Raw genomic sequence first — 12,456 nt, 5'->3', positions numbered from 1 at the left:
ATGGCAGAGGGTCCTTCTGACCAACGACATCGAGACAGCAACAGCTGCAAGGGAAGGAGTCTGTGCTTTCAGTTTTCCACTCTTGCTTGTCTGGGTGTGCAGTGGAGATGGGGATTTATTTCTCTCATTGGAGCAGACACTGAGACCCCAGGTCTCGTTAGGACTTGTCTGAGCTGCTCCTGAGCCCCTGCACACACAGAGCTGCCCCTTGGCAGTGCCAGGAGGTGTGAGCAGGACAGAGCTGAGCACACAGCGGGTGGGACGGGGTCTGTGACACTGACAGGGAGCAGACCCAGGGACAGAGACACAGCTGCAGGCAGCACAGACATGGGCAGGGAGAAGGAGGTGGACCAGAAATGCTGGGGAGGGGATTCAGGACCCCCCTGCAATCCCCTGCAGTGCAGACACATTTCCCAGTGCAACCCCTGGTCTCCTCTCCTCCCCAGCAGACCCTCTGCCCCAAAGCCATGGGGTCCAGGTCACAAGTCTCCACCTCAGCAGCTGGACCTCCAGGTGAAGGGGTCCTGGAACGTGGTACACAAAAAAGGTGCTAAAAGTACTTGCTCTACAGTGTCATTATGTGAGTGGCAGCAGCACAGCTGGGTCAGGAGAAGGTTCCACAGCATGCCCGTTTGCCTTTCTGTCCTTGCTATATTTTCTGGTAGCACTGCAGTGTCCTTCCCTGTTTCTCCACCTGTCCCTAGTGCTCTTGCTCTCTGGGGTTGGGGTGGGAGTGTGGGTTAGTTTTTGTTCTGACACCAGCTCAGAGGGTCTTGCCCCAGAGCTGTGTTCATGGAAACTAAATGCCCAAACTCCATTTTAAACTGTGATGAACTCTTTTCTTCAGTTGGTAGAAACAGAATGAGCGGAAACATCCCTCCATCAGGGAGGGGGTTTTCCATGAGAAACAGCATGTTTATTTTCCTCAGAGAAGTCTCCCCTGATATGCCACTGTCTTTTCCTCCTTGCACAGGTCCTCATGCCCACAGGCAGCAAATGCCCAACATCAGCTCCATCACCCAGTTCCTCCTCCTGCCGTTCACAGACACATGGGAGCTGCAGCTCTTGCACTTCTGGCTCTTCCTGGGCATCTACCTGGCTGCCCTCCTGGGCAACGGCCTCATCATCACCACCATAGCCTGGGACCAGCACCTGCACACCCCCATGTACTTCTTCCTGCTCAACCTCGCCCTCCTCGACCTGGGCTGCATCTCCACCACTGTCCCCAGATCCATGGCCAATTCCCTCTGGGACACTAGGACCATCTCCTTTTTGGGATGTGTTGCCCAAGTCTTTCTGTTTGTCTTTTTTTTTTCAGGAGAGTATTGTCTTCTCACCATCATGTCCTACGACCGCTACGTTGCCATCTGCAAACCCCTGCACTACGGGACCCTCCTGGGCAGCAGAGCTTGTGTCCACATGGCAGCAGCTGCCTGGGCCACTGGGTTTCTCATTGCTCTGCTGCACACGGCCAATACATTTTCACTGCCCCTGTGCAAGGGCAATGCCCTGGGCCAGTTCTTCTGTGAAATCCCCCAGATCCTCAAGCTCTCCTGCTCACACTCCTATCTCAGGGAACTTGGGCTTATTGTGGTTAGTGTCTGTTTAGGATTTGGGTGTTTTGTGTTCATTGTGGTGTCCTATGTGCAGATCTTGAGGGCCGTGCTGAGGATCCCCTCTGAGCAGGGACGGCACAAAGCCTTTTCCACCTGCCTCCCTCACCTGGCCGTGGTCTCCCTGTTCCTCAGCACTGCCATGTTTGCCAACCTGAAGCCCTCCTCCATCTCCTCCCCATGGCTGGACCTGGTGGTGTCTGTTCTGTACTCGGTGGTTCCTCCAGCAGTGAACCCCCTCATCTACAGCATGAGGAACCAGCAGCTCAAGGATGCTCTGTGGAAACTCATATCCTAGTGTTTTCTGAAGCAATAAACTGCCCATCTTCTTCTATATAGGGGTTTTAATGTAGCTAATTACAAGCCCAGCCTGTCAGCTGGATTTTCTGGTGTTTTTGGTGGTTTTCTTATTGTGATAATGTTGTCATCCCCTTTCTAATTCACTGTTGGCTTTTCTTTTATAACTGTTGGCTGCTTAAATGAGCAGCAGTGCTCTCCTTGTCTCTAAACAGAATAAAGGGCTGTTTAGCGACTTGTTTTTTGGTATATCTTTCCTGCAAGGGCTTTTTGGAGCTGCAGAGACAGTTCCTGTGCGTGGGTGGAGGGGAAAACAGCTCTGCCATGTCAGCCCTGCCAGGGAGCACCAGCGCTTGTTCTTCCAGAGCTGTTCTGGTTCCACTCCCACACTCTCCTTCTCATCCCTTGTGTTGGTGCAAGGCCTGAGTGCTCTGGCAGCTTGGTCACCATCCTGCTGTGTGTCAGTCCTGTGAGCACAGGCAGGGACAGACAATGGGCACTGCTGTGACAGAGCTGGCCTCACAACAGCCTTTCCAGATAGAAAGGTGATCTCCTATGGGCAATACACGATGGGTTATATCTTCAAGCATATGCTTACGATAGTGTCCCACAGATTCAAACACCAGTGTACAGCTGAACAGCGTGTGTGTGCAGGGCTGGCACACAGCAGTGTCCTCTCACAGCCAGGCTCCTGCCAGAGACCTGCAGGACCAGCAGAGCAGGGGCTGGGCTGTGCCCCTGTTCACTGGACACCCCACAGAATCTGCCCCAGGGCATCATCATGGACGGGCCCCTCTCAACCACAATTTCTAGCCCTGACTTCTTTCCCCAGCTCACAGAGATTGTTCTTCCCTCCATGGAATGACACTGAATGACTAGGTCAGCACTCCATGTCTGCATTGTACAGATGAGATGTGAGCACGCACATCCTGGATGTGAGGTGAGATGTACCCAAGTGAGCACAAACAACATCAGCTATTCCTGGGGGTTCCATGAAGGCCTGTGGGACAGACAGTGTCTTGAGGTCACTTCATGTTGGCAGAAACATCCTATGGGAAACTGCCTGAATGCAGCACTGGGTTGTGCTTCCTTGAACTGAGGTCCCCATGTCCATTCCTCATGATGTGGGACATGTCAGATGAGTGCAGAGCAGGTGACACACCACAGGGCTGAGGTGCCTCCCGTCTTTTGGAAGTGGCACCAGGAGGCCAGAGGGAAACCAAGAGTACGGCCTCTATGTGCAACAGGGAAAGATTCCGTCTCTGAACACCCCTGGGTGCAGAAGGAGTTCACGAGGCCAGCTCAGACTTGGATGGCAGACAGAACTTGACATTTCTGTGTGTGACTCCAAGAACGAACAGTGGCTTGGTGATATTCATCTCAGCTGCTGGAACGGCTCATTGCAAGTGTTCCTGTCTGCTACATCACCCTTGCCCATGATCCTGGGTTGTGCTCTCAAAAGTACCAGAGCACTCAGAGAGGTTCTGGGGTCCTTGGAAAAGCAGACATCTGACCCAACTTCAAGAAGGGCTCTTTATTAAAATCCAGCCATTTTCCTCAAGAGGAGCTGCTCCTCCACCTGGTTTAGCGCCAGCAGCACAGGGCTCTCAGGGTCCATCGAGATCTTGGCTGCTTCCATGAAGAGCACACGATGACAATGGTCTTAGTTGCCAGGGAGCAGATGGAGGGTTCGCTGTCCTCCTCCAAGGGCTGAAGGGCTGCAACAGAAAGAAGCAGAGCCCAGATGAGCTCCCATGGCTGCAGAGACCCCCAGGCATCCCCTCCAGACCACGCTCCCTACTCACCGCTGCAGATCTCAGACAGACTCTCCTTGCTTGGGTCCCTCAGGTGCCGCACAGCCAACCCTGGGCACAGAGCTCCGTCAGCCCCTGCTCCCTCCCCTCATCAGGGCTGACCCCAGGGGAGAGCAGGAGTCGAGATGCTGGGACCGAGCGAGGCGGCCACCATGGCCACCTGCATGGGCAGGGCTGGGAGGGGAGGCCAAGGCCCTGCACAGGGCAGCCGGGGCTCTGGCAGCCACAGGGCTGCTCCTTGTGCCAGGACAGTGGCGGGGACTGGGGCCAGGCTGCCGAAAGAGGGACCCAGGGGCTGTGACTCACCGATGAACCTCACGGCCGCCTCTCGCAAGCTGGCCTGAGCATCCCTCAGGTACGGCAGGCTCAGGCTCAAGAGCTCTTGAGCTCTGCTCCTGTCCCGCTCCAGCTGGAGAGAGCACAAGGGTGTGAGCACGTCACTGTCCCTCCCCAGCTGGCCGGACCAGTCCCTCCCCACAACAACCCACATTCCCCTTCCCCCCCGGCCATCCCCGTGTTCCTGCCAGGAGCCCTGTGGGGCTGAGAGAGAGACACAGGCCGAGGGGTCCCAGGGGTGCTGAGAGCCCTCCCTCCCGCTGGCTGCGGGGCAGAGGGAAGAGCCCCTGGGGGCTCTATTCTTGATGACAGGGAACAAGGATGCAGCTCGGGGCTGCAGCAGGACAGGCGAGGCACATCTGCAGAGCCCACAGCACAGACATGTGGAGCAGCCCTGTCCAGCCTGGGCCCTGGGCCTTGGGGGTTGTCCTCACCAAGCTCTCTCCAATCCGCCATGTCTGCTCTGTCTGCACCAGGTGTTTGAGCTGTTTCCACCTGAGCAGTTCTGCGGCACCGAGGAGGGCTTCCCTGGCAACCTACGGAACAGCAGAAGCTGGGAGATGCACCACGTTCTGGGGCAGGAGACCTGGTGTCCCCCTGCTCTGTGCTTTGTTTCTGGGGTGATTCTGCCCTTAGGGAGTGGGGACATGCCCTGGCCCAAACGCCCAGGGGTCTCTTCCCTGCATCACTGCTCGACTTTGAAATCTGTACCTTGGCCACACTCAGCACTTGGTCACTCATGCGGAAGAAGAGAGGGAGAAGGCCAAGTCGCACTGTGTTCTTCATCTCCCTCTTGTCATTCAGCACCGCCATCTTCATCAGGTCTCTGAAGAGGCTGATGGAGATCTCTCTCAGCTGGCTCAGCTCCTGGGAGGGAGCAGCACAGTAGGACCTGAGCACCAGCAGCTCTCTGCCCACGGGGAGCAGAAGCTCCTGCATGGCTGATGGGAGGGGAGATGCTCCAGGGCGGCATTGTGCACACTGCAGTTGTGGCCAGATCTGCGGCCCTGGGTGCGTGAAGGGCCACTCAAGGGACTTGCTCAGGCAGTGCCTGTGCCTCAAAGCGCCATCCCAGCATCCCCCAGCATCCTCAGCAGCCATGGTGGGGAGGAGCTGTGGGAGCAGCTGGCAGGGAGAAGCTGGGCTGGGCTGCAGAGCGCAGAAACCATCCCACAAGAGCCCCAGGGAGAAAGGAGAGAAGCCCCTGCTTTGAGTGGCTGGGCAGAAGGGCAGCTGTCATTGTCCAGTGCCCACCCGCGGGGCTCAGGCTTATACATCAGCCTTATACATCAGCCTTACGTCATCAAAGAAGGGCAGGAGAAATTCTGCCAGCAGCACAGCAATGGGACTGGCCTCCTCCCTCTCCAGCTGAGCCATCACGTTTCTGAAGACCACCAGAGCCTTCATCCTGATGGCCTTATTGCCATACTGCAGGACCCACATCAGGTCTGGCAGCATGACCTTCATCTTTCTGGCCTGTATGAAGAAGAGAGTTGCCCTTTTGGGACCAGGTCCATGTGTGGAGAGCTCCCCAGGCAGCCCCCAGGCCCCACCATGGCAGGGAGGGCCTTTGGAGCAGGCACCCCAGCGCCTGACTGCCAGCCAAGGCCAAGCCCGAACCCACTGCCCCGGCCCTTGGCTGCCACCATGGCTGCCCTTGGCGACACCCTACCCACCATCTCGTCTCTCTGTGACAGCGTCATCATGCCCCTGAGCAACAGGGAGAGCACCGTTGGCCTTCGTTGCCTCAGAAACCTCATGACTAGGTACATTGGAGCAAACTCCTCATCTTGCAGATCACTGCTGGCCAGTATCTGAAAGCAAGCCAGCAGTGAGCGACCGGCAGAGCTGCTGGGGCTTCTGGCACCGTGCAGCTCCTGGAGCACCAGGAGCTTCTTCCAGTAACTCACAGCCAAGCGAAGGATGGCGGTGTCCTCCCGGTGTGTATATAAGACCCTATAGTGCCGGTCCTGGAGTTGGATGTGCAGCTCCTTCAACACGTTCTGCAGGGTCTGGGGCATGGAGAACATCACCTCCCACAGTGCCAGGGCAGTGCTGCAAGAGAGCACTCTGTCAGCAGGGCGGCCTGGGCCACAGCAACGTGTCCGGGCTCCGCGCTGCAGGATGCTTGGGATGCCCTGGGCAGCAGCAGAGGCTGAGCTGGTGCTCCCGTGGGGCTGGCAGGAGCGCAGTGGGGGGCTCTGGGCTGGCTTGCTCAGCTGTGGCTGCTGCGGGCCTGGCTGACCCCAGCGCTGGAAAGCGTGGTGGGATGGAGGGTCCTGCTCCTCGGGGGTGTCCTGCAGGATTCCTTGGTGCTGGCAGCCAGGGTGTCTCCGGGCCCCTTTCCCCACAGGGAACAAGACCTCATGGCTTTTGGGGCCGGTACCTGTCTCCTGGTGGTGCGATTGTCAGCAGCGTCGACACCACCTCCCCAGGGCACTTGTCAGCCAAGGGGACAATTAGGGCCTCAACACTCTGCTGGGCTGGTGCCATGCTGATGCACTCCAGGGTTTTATAGATGCAGCTCGTGATCTTTGGCACCTGGAGGAGACACAGGTGAGGATGGTGCTGCCACTGGAGTGCAGCCATTTCCTCAGCTGTCCTTGCCATCCCTCTCTGCCACCTTCATGTGGCTTCATTTTACTGGGATTTGAGAGGAAGAGATGGATGGAAGGAGGAACAAGGCCTGACAGGGCCGAAGGGCAGGACAATCCAGCCAAAGGCCACTTACATCCACCAGCCAGAAATCGCAGTCTCTCTTGACCATGTCCAGCATGTTTCTGGCCACCTCCTTGCCAAAGGTGCTGGAGTCGCTCATGGCCTCGATGAACACCAGGACTATGTCTGTTTTCTCGGAAGGCTGGAGGTATTCTGTAAAGAGCTAAGGGAGGAAGGGAGGCAGCAAAGCCAAGTCACACCGAGTGCCCCGGTGCTGCTGCGTAGCCGGGCAGTGCCAGCAGCCCTGCAGAGACACCCGGCAGTGCTGCGGCAGTGCCCGCAGCAAAGCTGGCAGCAGGGGCAGCAGTGACTGCTGGGGAGGAGGAGAAGAGAGGCCCGGGGAGAGGGAGGAGGGTTGGGGTCCTGGGCACAGGCTGCTGGCCCTGCCGTGAACCTGGGGTTGCTGGTGGCCAGCAGGACTGGGGCTGCTGCTGGGACACTGGAGAGCAGCCCTCACATCGTCCCTGCTTGGGGACAGCAGGAACCCTCTCAGCAGGGACAGGGAGGCCACGCCAGCCCCCTGATTGTGGAGGCCTTTGTTCACACGAGTCCCCTGCTGGTGCCACCAACAAGAGTGCCAGCAGGAGCTCTTTACCATGACGTCGGGTTTTAGCCAATCCTCAGAGGAGCTGTCGGGATCTTCCAAGTGGGGCTGTCGTGCTTGATTCCTCCTGTCTGAACAGCAGGGAAACAGAGAGAACTCAGTAAAGCACAGCAGCTTTGTCAGCAAGCTTCCCAAAGCACCCCGAGATCTGCCCTCGTGATGGCAGGGCATAAGTGGGCAAGGAGAATTCTGGAGGGCATCAGGAACAGCTTCTTGCTACAAGCACTGGAAGCTCTAGCCAGGAGGACTCAGAGATAGACCTGTTCTTCACTGGCAGGAAAACCATGGCTTTGGGTCATGGCAATCAGCCGTATGTTTGGGTCTGGGAACCACAGAACAGCGGGCTTCAGGATCCCGAAAGGAGGGAGGAAGGAGAGCAGCAGAGAACAGATCCCAGACTTTGGGAGAGGGCTCAGCTGCTGCAGCAAAATGGCAGCTGGGATGCTACGGGAAGCAGCTGGGAAGGACAAAGGAGGTGAGGAACAGGAGCAGACCCATTGGGAGATGTCTGTGTGTAGAGGAATTGAGCCCAACACAACTTCTCTTACTGTTTTGTCCAGCCAAGAAGACAGAAAGGTGCTGCACTGCATCTCGAGCCAGAGTTCTTGCCTCTTCCCAGGAATGTTGGAAAAGGAGGAGATGCCCCAGCAGCTGTCCCAGCTCAGGGATCTGGATGTCTCTATAGCTGACAGGGCCGTGTATGTCTGTCCTAGAGCGGCACCAGGCCTGGGCGAGGGAGACAGAACAGCAGGAGGGTTGAGGGCAGGCGGCTTTGCCAAAGCCCTGAACCCAAGCGCGTGTCCAGGGCTCCGTGGGCAGGCAGGACTGTCCAGGGCCATGCCGGTCACAGCTCCCAAAGCAGCTGGGTGGGCAACAGCCCTGCGTGGGGAGAGCTGCAGGCTGCTCTGGGGTGCAGGGATGGGCAAACGGTCTGGCTGGAGGGTGCCTGGCTCCTTACCCCCAGTGTGGGATTCTCAGCCAACATGAAGCTCAGCCCCTCAATCCTCCCCACGGTCCTCTGCCGCACATGTTCTCTCTCGGAGCTGCTCAAAGTCAAGAGCATCTGGGAAGAGAGAAGCTGCTGGTGAGCACTGGGAGCCGCCACCACTCCAGCAGAAGCAGCACCGCTCAACTCTTGTGCTGGACTGGCCCACTCCATTAAGGGTTCCCCAGGACTCGACCAAAGCCTGTAGCGAGGCTCTTGCCCTGGGGTCCCTGGCAGGCTTGGGGCACATGCCCCAGGCCAGCCCTGTGGCCAGGCAGGAAGGCAGATGCCACCCTCTGCGGCCACTGTGCTGCTGAAGAGCCTGGAGGGCAGCCCCTGGTTCCCCGGGGAGGTGGGCACCCTCCCGGCAGCGCTCTCTGCACGGCATGGGGTGGGACTGTCCGCTCCAGAGTGGACACCCTGTCCCCCAGGGTGAGGAACAGCCCTTGCGAAGCCCAGACTTTGCACATCCAGACCTGGAAGATATTGTGCAGCAGGTCACTGACTCTGGAGGCACGAGAGTTGAGAAGAAACGCCTGCAGCATGTTGTCCATGGACCGCATGGTCTGCAAGAACACAACGGGTTGTGGTCGTGTTTCCTGCCACCCCTCTCACTCCCAGGAGACTGATCTGAACTCCCAGCACTGAAGGACGACTCCCGCACTGCTGCGCTGTGCCCGGGAGAGACCCGGGGCAAACAATCTGCTCTGGGCAGAGCAGCCTGTGAAACTGGACATGGCCAGGCCCACAGGCAGGGGACGAAGGGATGAGGGTGGGACAGCAGACCTGAGACCCTGCCCTGCCTTGGATCTCTGGTTTTATCGTGGCACGGGGTGGTTGGGGAGCAGACAGAGGGACCGGGGGCTCCTGTAGCTCACGCAGCACTTACTTCTAAGTAGAGGTAACGGTCCATGTCCTCCACTTCTGGTGGAAGCGCGAAGACACTGGAGAAGCAGGCTTGGAGCAGCCGTGTCTCCTTGCCCTCCAGCACCCCCTCCACTGCGCTGCAAAGAGAGAGAGCAGCCAGCCGCACGCTGGTACCTGGAGCAGCGCCTCGAGGCCTCGTGCAGGCGGCCCCGAGAGGGATGGGCAGGTACCTCAGTTCGGCAATGGCACGCATGGCGATCTGCCGCAGCGCCGTGCGCAGTTGGTCCCTGGGCTCCTCTTCCAGCAGCACCTGCAGAGCACAGCCGGGATGGGACCTGCAGCTGCCAGCACCCAGCGCCACCAGCCCCCGGCCCTGCCCAACGCTGTCCTCACAGGGTGCCGGTGCCGCAGTCCTCGACCCCTTCCCCAGAGCCGCCGGGTATCCCCTCACCTCGATATTCTCTGCCAGCTTGTATCTCCGGCAGAAGACATCCAGGCCCCTTGGCAAGCAGTGGCGCCTGCTGGTGTCACACAGGTCACGGATGTCCATAAGAAACCCAATCTTGTGGCTTTCCTCCTGGCAGCCGGGGAGCAGAGAGGCAAACAGGGAGCGTGAGATGGGGACACGCGGCCAGCGGCACCACAGCATGGGGGTGCAGTGCCCATTAGAGACCTGGGAGCAGCAGCTCTGCCCAGCCTGCACCCTCCAGCACTCCACAGCAGAGCCCCTGTCAGCAGATGCTGGCACAGCCACCTTTAAAGCGGCCGCGGTTACCTTTTCTGGGCTGCTGAGAAAGGACACGATGGAGTCCATGTATCCCCTTAGAAGTCCATTCACAGGTAACGCATCGGCATCTAATAAAGGGGGAGAGCAGGGAGGGCTGCAGAGAGGGTTTGCAGGCAGGACAGAGCAGAAGGAGATCTGCCCCCCATCCAGCCGCACGCCTGCTGCCCCGGCACAGTCTCCCCGTGCATGTCAGGGCTGCAGGGTGCCCGGCAGACGGGCTGTGATGCTGGAGCCAGGCAGGACGGGGAAAGCCCCCAGTGCAGCGGGTGAGGAACTCGCTTCAGACGGGCAGGAAAGGTCCCCGTCCCACAGCACGGCTGCCTCCTGCCCGCCCAGCTGCCTCTCGCTGCCCGTGCCCTGCAGCAGGAGCTGGGTCCCCTCTGCCCGCAGAGGCTGTGCTGGGGCCGGCTCCCAGCTCAGAGCAGCCCTGGGCTTCAGGCAGCATCATGGCCAACACCTGCGGAACCCCCCTGCCAGCGTGCAGGGAAACGTGATCCTGGTGTTGAGCAGGGAGCGCTCGCTGGCCCCCACCCTGCCCAGACAATCAGGGTCCCTCACTCACCCATCTCCAGGTCCTGGGCCATGCACAGCTCCTGGGGCTCTGCTGGAGAGCTGCTCTCCTGGGGAGCCCTGTCCTCCTCCAGGGCCACCACGGGGCAGGTGAGGTGTTTGTCTGCCATCTCGTGGGTTTGGGGAAAGAGGTATGGGTGAGGAATGGGGAAGACTTGGTGAAACACCACGAGTGTGCCAAGGGCAGCCGGGAAAGACGTGGGCTGCACTTGGGGAGTCCTCAGCACAAGTCTGCCGGGGGCAGAGGGGAGTCTGCCAGGGGCAGCTAAAGTGAGGGTATGGTTGGACTCGATGATCTTAAAGGTTCGCTTCCAACCAAAAAGATTCTCTAATTCTCAAACTCAATGAAAGACGTGGGCTACGCTCGGGGGCTCTCGCCAGCTCCGTGCTCGCACCCTGTCTCGTCACCGTCCTGCCGGACAGTGTGGGCTGGGGCTGCAGCTGCGCTGAGCACAGGCAGGGCAGTGGGTGTCACAATGTGAGGTCACAAAGGGCCCCACTGTGACCCTGCGCCTGGGGAGCGAGGGGCAGCATGTCCCGTTGGGAGGAACAGGCCAGTTCAGCCCTGGGCACCTGGGTGCTCTCAGGTGTCTCCAGGTCCCCCTTTGCCCTCATGTCCCCTCGGGACTGCCCTGTTGCCCTGTGGTATGTTCCAGAGCCCCGTGTTCACCTGACTGGCTGATCTGAACAGCAGTGAAGCTGCTCCTTTAGTGGGTTTGTAGAGATTTCTAGGGAACTCCAAGGGTGGGCAGCATAGGGGATGGGCTTTGTGTGCTGTCTCACCGCTTACAGAAGCTCTCAGTGGCTTGAGGATAAACTGACCATATAACCAAGTGACAAACTGTTGGAGCGGGCAGAGCACAAAAGGAGGAATCCAGGTGGTGGGGGGTGAAAAAGGTGGAAAGGCTGAGGTACTAAATGCCTTCTTCACCTCAGTCTTTAACAGTCAGAACAGTTGTGCTCCAGGTACCCGGCCCCTGGAAGCAGAAGACAGACATGGGGAGCAGAGTGAAGCCCCAATGATCCAAGGGGAAATGGTTGGCAACCTGCTACACCACTTGGAAACGCACAAGTCTGTGGGGCCAGATGGGATACACTCGACAGTTCTGAGGGAACTGGCAGAGGGGATCACTGAGCCACTTTCCATTATTTACCTGCAGGAGGACAAGAGACACAGAGAATATCGCTGCTTTCCCTTATTAAATTCATCAGTGGCCACACAGTGACTTTGTTTCTCGTTTAACTGTTCCTGCAGTAGTAACAGCTCATTATGGGGCCCTTGAATTGCCTTACAGGTCTGGGCTGAGTTTTGATCTGGACTGTTGCTGTGCTTGGCAGCTGCTGTCCTTGCAGACCAGATGAACTCACTTCTGCCACCCTGCCTGGCAGTTCATTCCATCCGCGTCACAGCTCTGTCTGCAGCACTGACAGCTCCAGCTCCCCCAGTCAGGTCCCTGGCTGAGGACATTGCCTCACATCTGGGCTGAGCCACCCCAGCTGTGGCACCAGCCCAGCTCTGACCTGCCACAAGAAACCTGGTACCAAGTGTCCAAGAGCCCATGTGTGCAAAGGCTTTGAATCAGAGCACAGACATGACATGGCCAAAGATTGCTGAATGTCTCTCTAGACCTGGGAGTATAAAACCAGAATAAAATTACTAAATCCATTCAACTGAAGATATTCCTCCTTCAGCTTGGAGAAATTAGATCCTTTGCTGTAATCTTCCTGGTGTCCTGTCTAATGATGGGACAAGAAGAGATGATTTTCATACCAGTTTATTTTCTAAGAGGAAGAATATAATGCTGGCAAGAAGTGTCTGTGCAGAGGAGAGAGAATCAACATCACTGATTACTTGAAGCTGTTTG

General features: G+C 58.1%; 1 protein-coding gene across 1 annotated transcript; it reads left to right on the top strand.

Annotated features, from left to right (window-relative positions):
• Window positions 1–996: 996 nt before the first annotated feature.
• LOC309452684 (olfactory receptor 14A16-like) lies at window positions 997–1,911 on the top strand (the record flags this gene model as incomplete). The annotated part of the gene is made up of 1 exon (XM_082077331.1): window positions 997–1,911. One exon carries the CDS (start codon window positions 997–999, stop codon window positions 1,909–1,911), a length of 915 nt encoding a protein of 304 aa, XP_081933457.1.
• Window positions 1,912–12,456: the final 10,545 nt, after the last annotated feature.

Source organism: Streptopelia decaocto (assembly GCF_964273445.1).
Source record: "Streptopelia decaocto genome assembly, contig: HAP1_SCAFFOLD_382, whole genome shotgun sequence".
Taxonomy (NCBI): domain Eukaryota; kingdom Metazoa; phylum Chordata; class Aves; order Columbiformes; family Columbidae; genus Streptopelia; species Streptopelia decaocto.
This window is presented reverse-complemented; position numbering and strand designations above follow the sequence as displayed.